This window comes from Solea solea, chromosome 19 (genome assembly GCF_958295425.1).
Source record: "Solea solea chromosome 19, fSolSol10.1, whole genome shotgun sequence".
Classification (NCBI taxonomy): domain Eukaryota; kingdom Metazoa; phylum Chordata; class Actinopteri; order Pleuronectiformes; family Soleidae; genus Solea; species Solea solea.
In genome coordinates, this window is record NC_081152.1 from 11,081,894 (window position 1) to 11,100,833 (window position 18,940).

Here is an 18,940-nt window from a genome sequence, read left to right on the forward strand (position 1 = left end):
AAAAATGGCCGACACAAAGACGTTTAGGGAAAATAGGCAAGATGAACTACATTTTCAGGCTAGTAGGCTTTTTTATGATTGCTGACAAGCAGGAATGCATCAGTGGTCTCTTTAATGTACATTTCTTGCAGCATCAAGGACGAGGTGAAACTGAGAGTTCATTGTGAGTCCATCGGCAGTGGAAATGCAGAGCTGAGGTGTGTACCTTCTGAGAGGCCCAGTGCAGGGTTCTCACTTCACCACAGTCATTACAACCTCCAACAGTCAAACTCCAGCCATATTTGGAGTCCACACACAGCTAACTTGCATTATCCCAAGTGACGTACACTAAACATTCATCAAGCACTTTTAGAAGCCAGCAAGAGGCAGACACTATGTTCTCCCTCAAGTTCCTTTTGTGCATTTCCAAGCTGGCAACCAACGAAGCCATTTGCTAACCTCATTTCTGGGCACCATGCAAAATTCCAGTGTTTAATCAACTGAGGACTGAATATGGTTTCCAAGCCACATTATCTCAACACATTTATTATTGTACTGTAAGTGTGTGTGTGGCCAGAGTGGAGGTGAATTTAAGAAAAAGAGAGAAAAGGGGACAGAGAGCGAGACAAGGAGAGGAGAGGCTGAGCTGAGATACTCTAAGACTCTGGCTCTCTGCTTGGCTCATGTAGTCCTGGTTTTATGGGTACATTTTCATTGAGATTGCAAGGAAAGCTGTTATAGCCACTGAAAATATTTAGTAATGTCAGCTGTTATGATGGGCCTTACTCCTACTCTGGCTTTGATGCTCATGTGGTTGGAGGTGGAAGAGGGGACAAAGTAGGGATGTCATCCATTGTGTAACCTGAGGCAATATGAACTGAGTTGAAGGAGATTTACCTCCAGTTTATTTAATAATACAATCTCTGCAAATATAGTGATCAATACCCAACATTTAAAACCACATTGTTGATTACAAGGATGTATTTCCTTAACTGTAGATAGAACAACTACCTGCAACAGGATATCAACATGAGAATCGAGAATTGATATCAGCTACTCACTACAACTTAAAACCCCCAGCTCTGTGAACTTAGAGAGAGAAAGAAGGGCCTCCAATGGGGCTTTTCTGTTATACAGTTCTAGCAGTACTCAGCTCAAATCGACTCGTTTCGTTCTGCTTTTCCATGAAAGACCTGGTGCTTTTTTTTTGGTACGTGCTCTGGTGAGGTTCCAGTACAGCTGAGCTCAAACTAAAATGTGACGTCAACAGACCGCCGGCCACTGATTGGTCAGAGACCGTCATCACTGGAAGAGTCGTGAACAAGAATCAAACCCGCCATTTTTAAAAAGCAGGCAAGAGGGTTACAGCGAGCATACATGGCTACACTTCTGCAAGCTCCCAGATCAAATTTAAGACGGAGTGTCCTACATCCTGCATGTCGAAAGCCAGATGCGACCAACAGTCTGGATGTTCCAGACATTCCCTTGCTGTTGTTCTAACACAACTATGTTCCTAGTGTGTACAGCTAGATTCAGAACATGTCTGGCGTTTGCGATTCATGTTTGAAAATGGCTAAATATGCCGTGTGAAGATCACCAGGTGAACAGAGTACGGTATACTAACTGAACAACGAAGCATCTTTCTTGACAGGTGTGGCAAAAGTACCATGGTTATTCCACCAAATGTATGAATTACTACAGTTCTTTTAACGTTACGGTTCAATTACAAACAAAACAAATATTACTCATTATGGGGATTTTACAATCAGTATTTGTTCTAGATCTAATCTAATCTAATCTAGACAATTATTATTTTCCATGCAAATAAATAAAAAAAAACAATACTGATATGGTGCAGCTCTGAAGGTTGTTTGACAGAACTTATTTCATATGGGAAGTGTAACTCCAAGGTAGATGCTGATGCAAGTCCATTATCTGGTTTAAACCCTTCATCAAAAGGCGGATGAATAAACAGATGGGGATATGTCCACGCATGCACACTTTATGCTTTCTAAGAAGTGTCTGGCTTTCTCTCTCACTATTAATGACTCACTGTCTAACACTGTTACACACTTCCTCACTCAGAAAGCAGACGTCAACCCCAACCAACACTTGAGCCCCCGCTGGCACATGCAAACAGAGACACTTCACCGACACACATTATGGAGGCAACAGACAATCTGCGGCTGCAGATGTCAATGTGACATCACGTCGCGCTTAAGGTGTGCAAGGCTTTATCCGTCGCTTAAATTAAAGTGTTCATCGTTCTGCATACGGAGCAGATGACACAGGTGCTACGTTTAGGTACGCTTTTGAAAAAAAACGCTAACATGATAGCACTGGGAAACTGGTACAAGGAAGGGAAATCATTGAGTTGGAGGGTAATGACAAGTTACCAGAATTAGACTTCATGTAGCGCACTGGTCGAGCAGCAATCTATCTCACATGTAGTTCAGTCACCGCTGAGTTTGAAAGAGGAACGGAAGTGAGAGTATAACATTTGCGCAACTAGTGTAACATTGTCATTAGTCATGGCATTTTATGTGTTCTGTATTGTGGTTTTCCCTTCAGCCACGTTGTTGTCTACATGGTTTGTTATGCAGTTGTGATGTCGAACGTGACTCAGCGAAGGAAAAAACCACTAAGCAAACGTCTTTACTGACAATGGGGATTTACAACCGTGAACGTCGGCGTTAAAGGGCTATCGGGGAGTTTTTGTGGCAGTGTTCTCTATAGATAACAAACATTTTCATTCATATCAGTTAGTCAGGATTGTTTCTAATGTGGACATTCCTGGGTGGAATCACAAAAAACCAGCAAGGTGTCCCGCTACACTTCACTTCTGAGGGATTCTCATGATATCTTGGACTTTCACTCATACGTTTGGTTTTTAAACTTCAGTACATCCACACAGGTTTATGGAAAGCCAGCAGGCAACATTTTAGGGCATATTGAAACACGAATATGTTTTCACACAGAGCACCACACACACACACAGAGAGAGAGAGAGTCTCACACACATCTGCTAGTGAACATATACATCCTGGACCGTTCGCTTCTATTCACGTACACTGCTGTTTTCAATCAACTCAGGATCCTCCCTTGCGAATGTCACTAACTACATGCAGTTCTCTCAACTATCTTGGGTGGTTTCCACCCCTCCCAACCTTCCATACTCCCTCCCTGAATCCATATCCATGTGTGTTTTGCCATGTTTTTCATTTTTTTGCCTTTCTCCCCCCCCCCCCCTCCTCCTGCCATATTTCTCCAGGGCATACAGTAGTAAAGATTTATGAGTGGTACTTTGGCTCTCTCTGACCGCGCAAATGTTTCACAGTCAAGTACTTTGAGGACACGGCCCACAAGTCCTTCAGTTAACAGGTGCCGTGCATATGCATCGATGTCGGATGTCACACAGAACGCATGATTTGTTGTTGTTTGTTTTACAGTGAGGACGTTATAAGCCACTATAGTCAATATGCCAGAACGTCAGTTTACAATATGTTTGAGGCGGTTATTTGCCAGAATGTCTACGAGAAATTAAAAATATTTAGACCCATTTGCAGGATCATAGCAGGAACCAACAGCTGTGGTATCCAGTGAGAAGCTGGCCCAGGCAGAGTTAACAGGGAATAGGGAGCAGCCACAAACAGGGACCCCTTCCAAGAGGGAAAACAGAGTACAGTTTACACACACAGCATGTTGGACAAGCCCAGACTTGCCCTTGCCACACACACACACACACACACACACACACACACACACACACACACACACACACAATGGTCATGTGAGGGCAAGGCTGAGTGACATAAGAATCTATAAAGCATCAAGCTCACACACACATTTCCACAATATTATTTAATTGTTACTTTTAATGCTGTTGGGTCATAGTTAGATTGCTGTTCTGGGGGTTTTGTGTTTAGTTTTGACATTTAGTTTCATGGTTATTTCACAGTAGAAGAACATTCGAGGGATATTATGTATTTTTTATCAACTTACCACACTCCTCCGCCAGAAAAAAAGGGGTGATTTTATTGTACAGTATAATACTGATGCAAGCATGCATGAGTTTATGTGTTTATGCTGCGTCATACATTTTTCACCCACTGTGCTCGTGTGCGGCCGGGTACTGGTTTTGGAGTTAAATTCACATTTGGCTAAATCAGAAATCAAATCAGATTGGTATTGGTGGAATATTTTTCAAATGGAATTGTATCAAACACATAATTAAATGATCCTTTTCACCAAAAACACACAATGGTTCTTGTAGAAGTGAACCACACTGATGATGGGCTTATGAAAAATGTTTTATTTAAACATATTACAGATACATATTTTGCTGATCTGAGGATGGTTGTTCCAGAGTGTAATAGGCCAAAACAATGAAAGTACTGTCAGGTTTTGAAAATGAAATATGGGATAATGTGTGGATAATAGACTAGCAATGGAGACGTCTGATTACACACAAATACATATATTTGGTTAGGTTTGCTAGAATCCTGAAAAGCTACAAAATTGTATTTGCGGTGTTATATTTAAAAAGCTTTATCCATGATAACTGTGTTGAATTCATGTAGTTTAATGTGTAATTTCAGTTTCAAGAATAAGCCTCAAGAATAAGTATGCACACTTTGTTTAGTTTGTCTATAGTTTGTTTCAATACAGCAAAAGAACATGGAAATAAAACCTGTGGCAGTGGGGCTTGGTTAGAGCGACGGCTGCTGGAGGAAAGGAAGGAGTGGCTCAGCCGGTGATCAGACAGCTGGACAGAATCAGGTAATTAGTCAGCTATATAAGCATGTTTGTAACCTGGTTCTGATCGCTTGCAGTAGGCTGGGTCCTCACGCAGACACACACAGAGAGAGAGAGAGACGGAGAGACACGCAAAGTCAGAGAGAGAGTCAGAGCAGCGCAGCGCAGCAGAGCGCTGACATCAGCCACAGCTGACTTCTTTTATTTGTTTGGTTGATTGTTTTGAGTTGACAATAAACCGGTCTATTTACTCCCTCAACGCCGCCTCCTCGTCCTTCCCGAACCCCAGTGAGTGGGAAAAGCTCACAGTGGCGCCTGAACAGGGACTCATGGAAGGACAATCTCCGCTGTCGCTGGCCCTTCAGCACCTCGCTGCGATGCAGGAGAGCACCACCACGCTGCAGCAGCAGCAGTCCCAGCTCCTCGCGGACATTGCGGCGTCACAGCGGGACGATCGTGCTCTCCTGCGGGAGCTGCTGCAACGCCCGGCTGCCCACGGCGCCGACCCGGAGCCCGGTCGAGGACGGTCTCCGCCCGTCGCCCTGCAGCGGATGACCGCGGAAGATGACCCGGAGGCATACCTGGACATCTTCGAGGGCACGGCGGAGGCGTGTGGGTGGCCGGAGGAGGAGAGAGCGCTTCGGCTTCTTCCCCTGCTCACCGGCGTGGCGCAGCTGGCCGCGCACAGCCTGCCGGCGGCCGCGCGCCACGACTACACACAGCTGAGGAGAGTCATCCTGGACCGGCTGGGCAGTACGTCGGAGGGACACCGGCGGCGGTTCAGGGGGCTCTCCTTTGAAGGAGCCGGGCGCCCCTTTGCATACGCGCAGCAGCTCCTGGACGCAGCGAGGCGCTGGCTCCAGCCGGGGACCCACTCCGCTGAGGACGTCGTTGGACAGGTGGCGCTGGAGCAGTTCATCGCTGGGTTACCACCGTCCACAGCCAATTGGGTCCAGTGCCACCGCCCGGCCAACATCGAGGCAGCGATCGTCCTCGCGGAGGATCATCTCTCTCTTCCCCGGCGGAGCATGAGGGAGGAGACCAGGCCAGCGACGATCCCTGCCAGCCGTCCCACTCCAGCCCCGAGGAGGAGGTTCCCAGCGGCATCGGCTCCTGCACCACACCCACACACACACACACACACACACACACAGCCGGAGCATGCATCGCTCCGGTCGTCTAACTACCCTCTGCCGTCTTTCCCTCAGGGCCCAGCCTATGCGTCTGATCACCTGGCACCCCGGGGGGCTCCTCAGACGCCAGGGCAGGTGTGCTGGCGGTGTGGGCAGCCCGGCCACATCAGAGCGGAGTGCCCGCTCATGGAAGTGGGGCAAGTGGTTCGGGTTGCCGGGCCGCCGGCCCCCTCCCCCGGTTCGGAAGGGACGTACCGTATACCGGTATGTATACAAGGGGGTACACATCAAGCTCTGCTGGATTCTGGTTGTGAACAGACCATGATCCATCAGCGCTTGGTTCGACCGGGGGCATTGTTAGAGGCATCGTGGGTGAGGGTGAGGTGTGTGCATGGGGATATTCACGATTATCCTGTGGTGGCTCTGGAAATTTATTTTAAAGGGAAAAAACATAGAGTAAAGGCTGGAGTTAGTACTCGCCTCACGCACCCTCTAATTTTGGGAACAAATTGGCCGGGGTTTACGAGCTTAGCAGGGGAAACCATGGGGGTGCGGTCACGTAAGTCAGGGAAATGTGAGTTATGTGCTGTCCTTAGTGGTGAGGCGGAGGTGCCGCATCCCGACGCTGCTGCGGGGGGGGCACAGATGGCGCCCATGGAAGATTTTCCCCTAGCACAGTCTCGGGATGAGACCCTCCGCCACGCCTTTGACCAAGTGATGGAAATTGATGGTTGTCCGGTTCACCCTAACGCAGCACTCTCTCACCCCTACTTTGTTGTCGTTAAAGACCGTTTATGCAGAGTGAGTCGTGACACTCGAACAGGGGAAGAGCTCTCCCAGTTGTTAGTCCCAAAAAGCCGCCGAGAAACGATTTTCCAGGCGGCTCACCACAACCCCATGGCGGGTCACCTCGGATATGATAAGACACTGAACCGGATCATGGCCCGATTTTACTGGCCGGGCATTCGGGCGGATGTAAGTCGGTGGTGTGCATCCTGCCGCGAATGTCAATTAGTCAACCCTCCGGCCACCCCAAAAGCGCCCTTGCGCCCATTACCATTGATGGAGGTCCCTTTTGATAGACTTGCCATGGACCTCATCGGGCCATTAGACCGGAGCGCACGGGGATATCGCTTTGTATTAGTTCTAGTGGACTATGCAACGCGATATCCCGAGGCAGTACCCTTGCGCAACATCTCGGCGAAGAGTGTTGCACAGGCACTGTTTCAGGTCATCTCCCGAGTTGGGATCCCGAAAGAGATCCTGACTGACCAGGGCACATCGTTTATGTCACGTACACTACGCGAGCTATACGAATTACTGGGCGTCCGCTCAATCCGGACTAGTGTGTACCATCCCCAGACTGATGGCCTGGTGGAGCGGTTTAACAAAACGCTAAAGAACATGATTCGTAAGTTCGTACACGAGGATAGTCGTAATTGGGATAAATGGTTGGACCCTCTGTTGTTTGCAGTGCGGGAGGTGCCCCAGGCCTCCACGGGTTTTTCGCCCTTTGAACTCCTGTTCGGCAGAAAACCTCGGGGTGTCTTGGACCTGGTTAAGGAAAACTGGGAGGCGGGTCCAAGCACCAGTAAAAATGAGGTACAGCACGTACTGGACCTGCGAGCAAAACTCCATTCACTGGGTCAGTTATCACGGCAGAATTTGCTCCAGGCCCAGGAACGTCAACAGCGGCTGTACAACAGAGGGGCTAAACTTAGACAGTTTTCACCGGGAGATAAAGTGCTTCTATTGCTACCATCGTCTAGCTCCAAATTACTCGCCAAGTGGCAAGGGCCCTTTGTGGTCACACGGCGGGTGGGGGAGGTTGACTATGAGGTTGTGCGTTCTGACAGGGGTGGAGCAACACAGATTTACCACCTTAACCTCCTCAAAGCCTGGAGGGAGGTGGCGTCTGTTTCTCTGGCCACCACGGTGATTGAGAGAGATGAGCTGGGACCGGAGGTGGCTAAATCAAACAGGTCGGCGCCGGTCCCCGTTGACGTTCATCTCTCGCCGGGCCAGAGAGCAGACGTGGCCTCGTTGCAGCGGCAGTTTGCCGACGTGTTCTCTCCCCTGCCAGGACGCACAAACCTCATACGCCACCACATAGAAACTTCCCCGGGTGTGACAGTGCGTTCACGACCCTATCGCCTGCCGGAGCATAAGAGGAAAACTGTTCAGGCAGAACTTCAGGCTATGTTAGAGATGGGAGTAATAGAAGAGTCCAACAGTGACTGGTGTTGCCCCATTGTTCTTGTTCGCAAGTCTGATGGGTCAATACGGTTCTGTGTGGACTACCGTAGAGTCAACGAGGTGTCCAAATTCGATGCCTATCCAATGCCCCGGGTCGACGAACTCCTGGATCGGCTGGGCACGGCTCGCTTTTTTACGACACTGGATTTGACCAAGGGCTACTGGCAGATTCCCTTGTCGCTAGAGTCCAGGGAAAAAACGGCCTTCTCCACTCCGTATGGTTTGTACCAATTTGTCACGCTTCCATTTGGGTTGTTCGGGGCCCCAGCCACGTTCCAGCGCCTCATGGACCGGGTGCTGCGGCCTCACTCTGCATATGCTGCGGCCTACTTGGATGATGTCATCATTCATAGTGAGACCTGGGAGCAGCATATGCAGCAGGTGGGAGCAGTGCTGGAGTCCCTGAGGAGGGCGGGGCTCACGGCCAATCCAGGGAAGTGTGCAGTTGGACGGAGGGAGGTACGGTATTTGGGGTACCACTTGGGGGGAGGGCAGGTGCGGCCACAGATACAAAAGACCGCAGCGGTTGCAGCCTGCCCAAGACCCAAGACCAAAAAAGAGGTTAGGAGGTTTCTGGGGCTGGCCGGTTACTATAGGAGGTTCATTCCGGCCTTCTCGGAGCTGACCAGCCCCCTAACCGACCTGACCCGAAAAGGTGCCTCAGATCCGGTCCAGTGGACGGAGCCGTGTCAGCTGGCGTTTGAGAGGGTTAAGCAAGCCCTCTGTGGGGAGCCACTTTTGTACACACCTAACTTTTCTCTCCCTTTCATCCTGCAGACCGACGCCTCGAACAGCGGGCTGGGGGCCGTTTTGTCCCAGGAGGTGGAGGGGGTCGACCGCCCCGTACTGTACATTAGCCGGAAGCTGGCTCAGCGGGAGGTGAGCTACAGTACGGTGGAGAAAGAGTGCCTCGCCATACGGTGGGCGGTCGGTGCCCTCCGCTACTATCTCCTGGGGCGCCCATTCACCCTCTGGTCGGACCATGCCCCGCTCCAATGGCTCCACCGCATGAAAGATGCCAACGCGCGGATCACTCGCTGGTATCTGGCTTTACAGCCTTTCCGGTTCAAGGTGATCCATAGGCCGGGGAACCGCATGGCCGTGGCCGACTTTCTCTCCCGCTCTGCGGAGGGGGGGGGGAGTGGGCTTGCGGCCGGCGGGGTCCCGGCCTAAGTCGGGCGGTGGGGGTATGTGGCAGTGGGGCTTGGTTAGAGCGACGGCTGCTGGAGGAAAGGAAGGAGTGGCTCAGCCGGTGATCAGACAGCTGGACAGAATCAGGTAATTAGTCAGCTATATAAGCATGTTTGTAACCTGGTTCTGATCGCTTGCAGTAGGCTGGGTCCTCACGCAGACACACACAGAGAGAGAGAGAGACGGAGAGACACGCAAAGTCAGAGAGAGAGTCAGAGCAGCGCAGCGCAGCAGAGCGCTGACATCAGCCACAGCTGACTTCTTTTATTTGTTTGGTTGATTGTTTTGAGTTGACAATAAACCGGTCTATTTACTCCCTCAACGCCGCCTCCTCGTCCTTCCCGAACCCCAGTGAGTGGGAAAAGCTCACAAAACCAAACTAATTTTAGTACTGTATTTGTCAGACTCGAATCTTCCCAAAGTGAAAGTTTAAACTAACGGGGAATCACCGTTAAGACACGATCTTTAGCCTTAGTTTGGGGCCTGAGTCCTCATATGGGAATAGTAGTACCATACAGCACCATCCACTGGGAAGTGACCTCCACAATCCTTCCGTGTTGTCCCACGGCCCAAGTGTCATGAACCAATGAGTCACTCGCATGTTTCGGGGTTGAGTCAGTCCCCCAAATTTGTCTATGTTGGTGCACTGACTCACAAAATCAACAAATCATATTGGGTTATCGTATGGTAAACCGCGGACGAAGATTGGACATGGCTTTTATGTTGAATTTGGAACGGCAATCAGGGAATTGACTTAAATAAGACTGGCGATCATTTCGCAGTGAAAAATAATCAATAACAAAACAATACTCACAGTTTTTAGAATAAGCATCTATTGGCAACTGTAACTGGCAGACGTCCACCACCTTACAGTGACACTGTACAAACAGTTTTAGGAAGACGTTAAAGTAGGTGTTATTGTACTGTACCTTCAGCCTCTCGTGGGGACCAGTGTCCAGACGGGTCACATGGTCGTGGTGAAGAGGAATTTGAGGCATACTGTAGCAGAACTCTCCCCTCCGTGCATTTATCACACACTGATCCCACTTCTCTAGGAAACCAACACACGAGCACAACAACCAACTTAGATACAGGCCAAATACACATTATTTATACGTATATAAAAATACACTAAGTAGACAATAATTATAAGTGAGTCTTAAAATGGTACACTCTGGCTCACCTTTGAGTCTGCAAACAAATCACCTAATGTTAAATTACACACTATCATTATATTAAGTCACACTATTTATCCCCCATAAACACCAGCGTCTTTTTTTTGGCAACTCATCCAGCTCATTTCACCTGTCGTAAAAGTGTCCAGAAATTGGTGGAAACCATTCCACGGTGATGGAATTATGATGCTGCTTGACCACTTGGGGTGCCATTGGCACCGGGGGAGGTTTAGAGAAGGGTTGCCAGGTCTGGTAGATGAGGTCCAGGTAGCAGTGCATTCTTGCCATCTGGTTCAGTGTGAAGGAGTCTGTACAAGCATCATCTGCAGGTAAGAGAGGCAAGAGGATTTTTGTTTTTTTTTTGTGTATGAATATATAATTGTTCAAAAATCAAAAACTCTCTGTGTTACGTTGCCTTTTCCTTGGAATAGGTTTTTCATGTGTACTTTAGGCAAGAAACTTGCTTTAAGGAGACATTTTTCACACAGTTCACCACAGTTTGTTGGTAAAGGGAGGGATTTGTTTGTTACAATCTACGGTCTCATCTGCACACTGGCCCTTCAACTCTTACACCAATTTCTTTGCAAAACCAGGACATTAAAGGATGTGCCCCCCCACCCCCCGTGTTTTTCACATGAAAGGTCCCTGCTAAATTCCACACCTGTGTCAGTATACACACAGACCCAACAAATTCTTTTACAGCTATCACTGTATGTCAGTTTCCTACACGTGAGAGGTATTAACTGTAACAACTTGCCCAGGAAGGAACCAAAACACATGCGGAGGCCCCCCCGTCTCACCTGCGTAACTCATGTAGTTGTTAAACGGCGTGTGTGTGAAATGCCGACAGCCGCAGGTTTCGTTGCCCGGTTCGGGGTCATGGCAGCCTTTGTATTTGGGAGTTGGGTTGGTGTCGGCGCAAAGATCTCCAGTCTCCATCGAGGGCTCGGTCTCCAGGCATGCGTCGTTGCACGACTCGATCTCCGATATACCTCGGAACACATGGTAAAGCCCAAGACTGTGGCCAATCTCGTGGACCATTGTGTCGGTGTGGCCAAATGTGCCATAGAAGGAGGGATTCAGCACAATGCCTCCTGTTCAAATAAGGAGGAAGATGACACAAACACACAATGTAAACACTGTGAACACTCAAGTGAGGTTTCACACCATGCAAATGCCCATTGTAGTATAGTAGTTGTGGAAATGGAGCAGACAATACATTATTCATGGGCCACCTCAGCCTTATTATCACCTTCTCCTGTTAGAGCTGTGATGAAGACGTAATTGCTCAGGGCTTGAACTGTAATTATTCGAAATTAACGCTAATTAACGTGTGCATCTGGTTAAAATGTGCAAGGTTGTGTGCGCGCCTGTGCGCATGTATGTATGTGGTTTCATTTGTCCTCTACCCAAATGTGTGAGGGCTTCTTTGTCCCAGGGCCAGGTGGCAGCCCCCGCCAGATCTTCATCAGAAGAATTGGCAAAGAAGACATTCAGGTGAGTCGAGCCATCCAAATGCAGGATCTCTTTCAGCTCTTTCACATCCAAATAAGCTCTGGGGGGAAAGGAGAGAGAGAGAGAGAAAAAAAAGACAGGAAATGAGTATTTCACACTACAATTAACATTGTTTCATCCTAGAAAATGCACATTTCAACAGTGTTCCCTTCCAAAGATTTATGTAGTGTTGTGGCTCAAGAAAATAGAAAATCCAAAAGGATTAATTGACCCTGTGCTTTTGAAAGTTGGTGTTTTAACAAATCAGCCCAAATGACTTGCATAAAAATCTCGCCTACATAACATGTCCTTGCTCTGCTTAAAAGAATGCCTGAAGAATATTTTTCCTTTTTGTAGACTAGAATCAAAGTTGACGTAACCACAGACACTCTTGTAAAAAAAAAAATCAAAACAACACCTGCTCATTTGGACCGAGAGATACTTTAAATAGTGTTGTGTCTAGAAACCCTGGCGCAGTCATCGCGCATCTGCAGTGCAGTTATGAATGATGCGAGATGAGCTTAAAGAACTTTTTTTTTTTTTTTTTTTATCATGGTCATGTTTTTTTAATCGGAATGGTATCAATTATGACCAATCAAATAATTTCCTGCCATTCCTTTCAATTACACTGCGGTCACTGCTCACTTGTTTAACACAAGGGAGATTACAGACCATGCTGTTGATGTTGTTGTCTAGGAAGTGCAGCGGCGAATAATCAGTACAATACCCCAAAAATGTGGCTATGGGCGTATAATGCTCTTTGGGATTTGGGGATTCTCATTTGTGGAGACACTTAAAGCCAAGCCACAGTGTTTTGTGTGCATCATGATGTTGTACGTTTTATTTTAGAGCACAATAAATTACACCATAACCGGTTCAATTAAAGTTTTTTTTTTTGTTCCATCATTTTGTCTGTGTTTGCCAATTCTCTTGAGCACACTTACAGTTTAAAATGTCATGACAAGCAAGCTGCACAAGGAATGAACAGGTGCTGCGGGGAATCAGTCCACTTTAGTGAGAGTAAAATAGTCCTGGACAATGGACGATAGAAGTCTGACAGAATTTTTATATTATCACATAACAAAATCTTTTGTTTTCCCCCGGTTAAGCAAACTGCACTGTAGTAAAATTGCACGTTTTACTTGAATTTTATTTGAATGGACTCCTGAGTGAATTAAACAATGAATGAATCCATGGCCATAAAATAAATACAGCATATTCCTCCGCGGTGACACAGTATCCCTTTATTTTCATTGCATTTTGTAGCCCAAAGAAACTTTTTTCAAGCCTGATATCTCAGTGATTGTTCAGGTATTCTGATGTCTCCCCATCCCATGATTTAGTGTTTCGTCTCAGCTCTGGAAACACTAACGGCAGCACTAACGACTGCAATCATTCAACACAATGAGATTTCATTCCAGCAGTGAAACTGTCATTCATTTTATGAACACATCAAAAAAGATTTCTCCATGCGCCTGGCTGGTGGTCCTGGCAAACAGCATCAGCGAGCTCAGTCATCTCTTGGACGAGTCAATAATCTGTTGCATATGCTGAAGTGACAGTTTGTTCCTTTTTTTTCTGGCATTCGGGGGCATTTGGAAATCGATATACAATGGATGCAGAATCGGGAATTCATCAGGACCAAAACATGACATAGGCCCTACTATCACAAACGAGATCCTCTTTGGGTGTTCTGACCTAGTTTGTGTGACCCACTTGCTCACCTAATATTGTCTGCGCGCTTGGATCATAAGATTAACTGCATTAACTTTTCGAGATCAGTTTTCAACCAAACAAAACGGACACCGGGACCGACGTAATTGGTCCTTTGATGATATAAACTGTAATCTCACAACAACAAACACTGTACATCACATGCTGTTGGCACGTTTAAATACTGGACTCATCGGTACACCCGTTTTGCTGGTACAACCCTTATCATGAAGGTGTCACCAAACAGAAAAAGCAGTGTCATGCAGTAAGTAATGTAACAAATATGCTGATAAATACGAGATACGGAGAAGAAATTGTGCTTGTGTGCTGTACTGACAATACTTTGCCAAGTAATGGAGACGGACTGGTTTTATATGAGCTGCGAGTGCCATGTTACACCGAAAACCATTTGTTTTAATTATATTGCGAACCTTTAAAACGCGCTATTTCATTCTGTAAGACTCGATATGGTGCTTTGTCATTCTGAACATCATATCTGTGAACTCGTGTCAATATAAGGATGAAAGCAAAAACACTTCACAGAGTATATGGAGTGCACTTGCGCTGTATATTCATTGTTCCTCCTAATCGCTGACTCAACATTAAGTGTACTTACCCTACATATTAAGTAATGCTATAGGACAGGGTAAAATTCCATGTGGGGGAGTGTCTTGATTTGATTAATCTGTGTACAAACTGCGCTGTTAGTTTGTGCACAGATTAATCAAATGCACACTGACAATAAAGCCAAAGGATTGATGAGAACGTACTACTGTGTTTATTGTAATTTAACTGGCAATGTAGGGTTAATGGGCCCTATAGTAACAAAATGCCATATCTGCAAAAAAAAAAAGAAGGAAATAAAATCTATAGGGGATCAAAGTTTGCCATCTTGAGAGTATTTGATTGCCACGAGGAGTGAAACTACTGGACTGGCACCAGTTGAAGCCAGGGTCTCTAATTTGTGATCAATGATGAGATCATTTTAAATTGCTGCCCTGTTGTTTTATTAGATCATTTAGTTTTGTAGACCATTTCATTTGGAGTCTCCACTTTGAATGATATAATTACAGCTGTAAAATCTATTTCATACTCAGAGATGTATCACTGGAGCTCTAAAGAATACGACTGGCCGTGTCAAAGGGTTCGCTTTATTTGAAAGCGGAGCGCATCGATAAAATATTGCCATTTTTTTAGCGTACAGCCAAACTGTCTCGTCGTGCATGTTCAGTGTCGCCTCACTGAGGAAACGTAGGAGTCACCAACACTGTATTTGGCAGAGTTCTGGAAGAAATGACCCGAGTGAGATCATTCTCCCACTGCGAGAAGTCTATTGAGGTTATCACACAAAATGTTTCATAACATTTCTACGACACTTGCTGGACAAGTCTCTTTGCCTCAAATTACAACTTGGATGAGGACCTGCTCAGTAAAGACAGAGTGTTCCCAAGATTTAGGCATAAATGAAACTCGGTATACGAATAGTTGCAAGAGCAGCTGAGGGCACTCACTGAGATCAGGTGATGTAAAGTCTGCATTCCTAATATTCTCAAGAATTTAATTTCATTCTTATTAAATATTTGTCCAGGGTTTTTTGGAGGAAAGGGCTGGAGAGGGAAAGCAGCAGCTCTAACGTAGTGTCATATCACAACTACATTGAAGTATTGGGGGGAAATCTGTCCCAGTTTTTTTAAATAATTCACACACGTTCTTCATAACGACGTTGTCAAAGGCACTCGTTGGCTTTCAGTGTTGGAGGCTGGAACCCAATGACTTTATGATGAGTGTTTTTAGTTAGAGGAATATGGGACTTCTTTCTACTGTCTCTGCTGTCCGTCCAAATCTTACTCAAACCTCCAGTAATCTTTTACTCCGCCCCCCAGCGTTCTCTGTCCCTCAAACCCCTCAACTATTTCCCCATCCCATAGCCCCTATTCCCCTCTCTTGCCTCTCATCATCCTCTTTTTTTTCTTCGGCAAAGACGAGCCACTTGGGAAGAACAGGATTTTCCATGCATTCGGCCGCAGCACTTTTTAAACATGTCCTGGGAAAGAAAAATGAAGACCTGCGGGGCAGCGAATTATAGGGATCGCTGCAGGGCATCTGTTGCACAGACAGGAGTATGTCAGGCAAACTTCCTTTTAAATCCTTTTCATTTCTGCTACATAACATATGAAATGGGGGATTACGACTTTATCCATTTACACCCCATATACAATTTATAAACTCATAAATTTGCCCCCGTATACATACAGCATATATGTCTGGGGCAGCATAGTGTGAAAGCTGGAGTGAGCTGGCATGGCAACGACAGACTCACAGCCAAGAACACTTTTAAAATTGGAGGAGGCCCTCAGCACCTCTGTCATCAAGTCAGTCAGCACCACAGCCCCTAAAACCCATCATTCATCTCTGCCTTTATTACTATACTTACTCTGTCTTCTTTAACCTTCCAACTTACTCTGATTATTTTTTTCCCCTGCTGCGGAAGACACATGCACAAGAACTGTGTCAACGCTCAAATTCCAGAGATCCTGCTGTGACTGCTCATCTGTGTGGAAAAGCAGGAGGCAGGAGTTGGAGACATATGGAACGGGCAAAGGGATGATTCCAATCGCCCCCTCCCCCTCCACCCCACCACCGCCTATTCTCTCCCAAACTCTACCAGATTCTATCGAAAATAAGAGTGCCTCATCACGCAATGTGGTGATCACGCTCAGTCCCGGCAGATAGCAGGTCGTTATACGATATAATCTGAGTTCCCTGGTGTGTCGTACTTTCAAAAGAACCACCAGATGCAAACTCCTCTGTTTGCCTCCCCAAGTAAAACCCCTCCTTACTCCATCTTCACCTCAGTTATGCAGAAATTCTTCTATCCGTGCCCAAGAGAGCACAGGTGAAACCTCAACAACAGGTGCTTTTAGAAGTGTGCTATGGCTTTAAAGGGGAAGTGCAAAGTCCTGGTATTTATGCCCAAGCACTCAATTATGTTTTATGGGACAGGGGCTTAAGGTTTAGACGACCAATTGTGAAACACCCAAGTCAAGGGCCCTGGAGATTAGTTCCCTGCTCTAAGATGGAATACAGCAGAGAGAGGGAGTGAAGAAAGGAGAAAGGGTGGTCCATCCATTAACCTGCCACACCGAGAGGTATTTACTTAGGAGGGGAGACAGAGACAGAGGCCAAGGGAAAATGGATGACCTATTAGCCTCTGACAAAGCCTGGCCAGAACTTCATTTCCCAAAAACACATTGAGGCTGAAACAGTCCCTAATATCCGCCATTCCAAGTTGCTATATCCATCTCGCTTTAGATCGAGAGAAAAGAAGTTCTGATATTATATCCACTCACTCAGATATCACAGTGATATTTGATGAACAGTAAAACACACGTTGCCATGCACGTGCTATGCGTTATGGGCCTTTCTGCACATTAAAATAGACGTGAATTACAGTGACAATTTCAGATGTCCCTGTTCCAGACATCGGAATGTTCACGCTCGAAATAAATGCAGTCAGACAACGCTGCACGGCACCACAACTACAAGAAGTGTCAAAAGCCAAAGGCTGCAAAAACAACACACAGCTATTTCCCTCAGCCCTAACGTGGAGGGAAGGAGAAAGGGGGTCATTATTAACAATTGTATTTTCAGAGGAAAGGCTACTGCGGGACCAGAGAGCTGCCTGTGTCCTGTGTCAGACAAAAAAAAAAAACCACAACAACAACACTACACACATAAACGGTAACAGCCGCAAATTCTACAAATATAAATGCAGGACCTTAAAACTATTGTGCCACGACATACACAGTGCATTGTTCATCCAGAATTCCATAATTAAGGAGGAATGTCAAAGTGTTTGTAGTCCAGCTCTCTCTGCAAGTCTCTCTAGACATAATCCAAGCAAAATAAGAAACCACTTGAGGAGATTCTATCTATTTATCTTTCACAGTGAAAATCCTCTTGTCCTCTTTTTGTTTTGGTCTTTCTTATTCTCTCTCTCTCTCTCTCTCTCTCTCTCTCTTGCTGGTATCCTTCCGTTCACAAGCCCATCTTTCAAATGCCCATAGGGAAATTCGAACATTGCAGCGGCAAGCGTTTTGCCAATAGCCGATGTCTGAATGGAGCGGTTTGCCCGCCACTTGATAAATGAGCTTCTAATGATGACTAAGTGGGAACTGAGAGATGGAAGCAACAGCAAACCCACCTGCTTTTCCCCTCTAATGTTGTTAATTAGATGTCATTATTTAGCTATTTAGCGGTCATTTTAAACAACAGCATAGTGCCAAACAGACAGTGCTTCCAGCGTCGCTATGATTGAAAACAGCCTCATTTTCAAGATCCATGATATCAGAGAGACCCAAACAATCCCACACTAGGTCTGCTCGTTTCTCTTCTCTCCCTCGCTCCCTTTCCTCCATTGTCCCTACGTGACAGTGGCAAGAAACAATGGCAAACAACTGCATTTCTGTCATTTTTGCCTCTATTCCTGGCATAACCTTATAGACCCCCTGCGTTGTCCACAAAAATGTCTCCGTCTACTGTGTTGAGTTTCACCATACCAAGAAGCAAACAATCCTGCTACTGGAGGTCTGGCATAAACCTTAATACAGCAAATTCCAGAGATTTATTCCCCGTGCCAGATTTTACTCATCATCTACAAGCCACAATGAGATTACCACAAACAAAAAAAAAAAAAACACACACAAGACACAAAAATTTGCATGCATCCACGAGGGCCTGTGTATTCTCCTCGCGTAGCTGTATGAAACCTCATAATATCTTGCTCCATGTAAACCTGTAGGAGATTATCTGATACTGGTATACACATTGCAAGTGAAAAGAACTTTCTTCACTGTTTTTCCTGGAAAATTCTCTCAGACAGCCACGATCGGGGACTCATACTTGCCTCCCCAGGAGACTTCTTTCGGTAGGTGGTTTCCTGAGGAGAGAGGTATGTCTTTGAAATGATTTCCATTGCTACAAGCAAAAGCCATATTGCAACGGCCTCCTCTGACCTCTAACTGCCCCAACACTCAGTTTATAGTGTCACTCTTTCCAAACCAACTCACAATTTCAATCAAGTCAGCTCATTTATGACCACAGGGTATAGCAGGCACAGAGTGGAAAAAGGTGGAGAGCGTTGTCGAAAAAAGGAATTACAAAAAAACAGCAATCTGGCCTGTACATTTGCTACCAGGAAAGTCACCCGCATGCATTTGTTTTTGCACTGCTGATGTGTGGAAC

General features: G+C 46.3%; 1 protein-coding gene across 1 annotated transcript in view; it reads right to left on the reverse strand.

Moving 5' to 3' along the window:
- Nucleotides 1-18,940, reverse strand: part of pappaa (pregnancy-associated plasma protein A, pappalysin 1a) — a 79,483-nt gene that overhangs the window by 52,911 nt on the left and 7,632 nt on the right. Inside the window, exons 3-6 of the mRNA XM_058616915.1 lie at nucleotides 11,899-12,044; nucleotides 11,290-11,583; nucleotides 10,620-10,812; nucleotides 10,244-10,365 (exon numbers count right to left, since the gene is read on the reverse strand). Coding sequence (XP_058472898.1) covers nucleotides 10,244-10,365; nucleotides 10,620-10,812; nucleotides 11,290-11,583; nucleotides 11,899-12,044 — 755 coding nt within the window. The remainder of the gene's footprint in view (nucleotides 1-10,243; nucleotides 10,366-10,619; nucleotides 10,813-11,289; nucleotides 11,584-11,898; nucleotides 12,045-18,940) is intronic.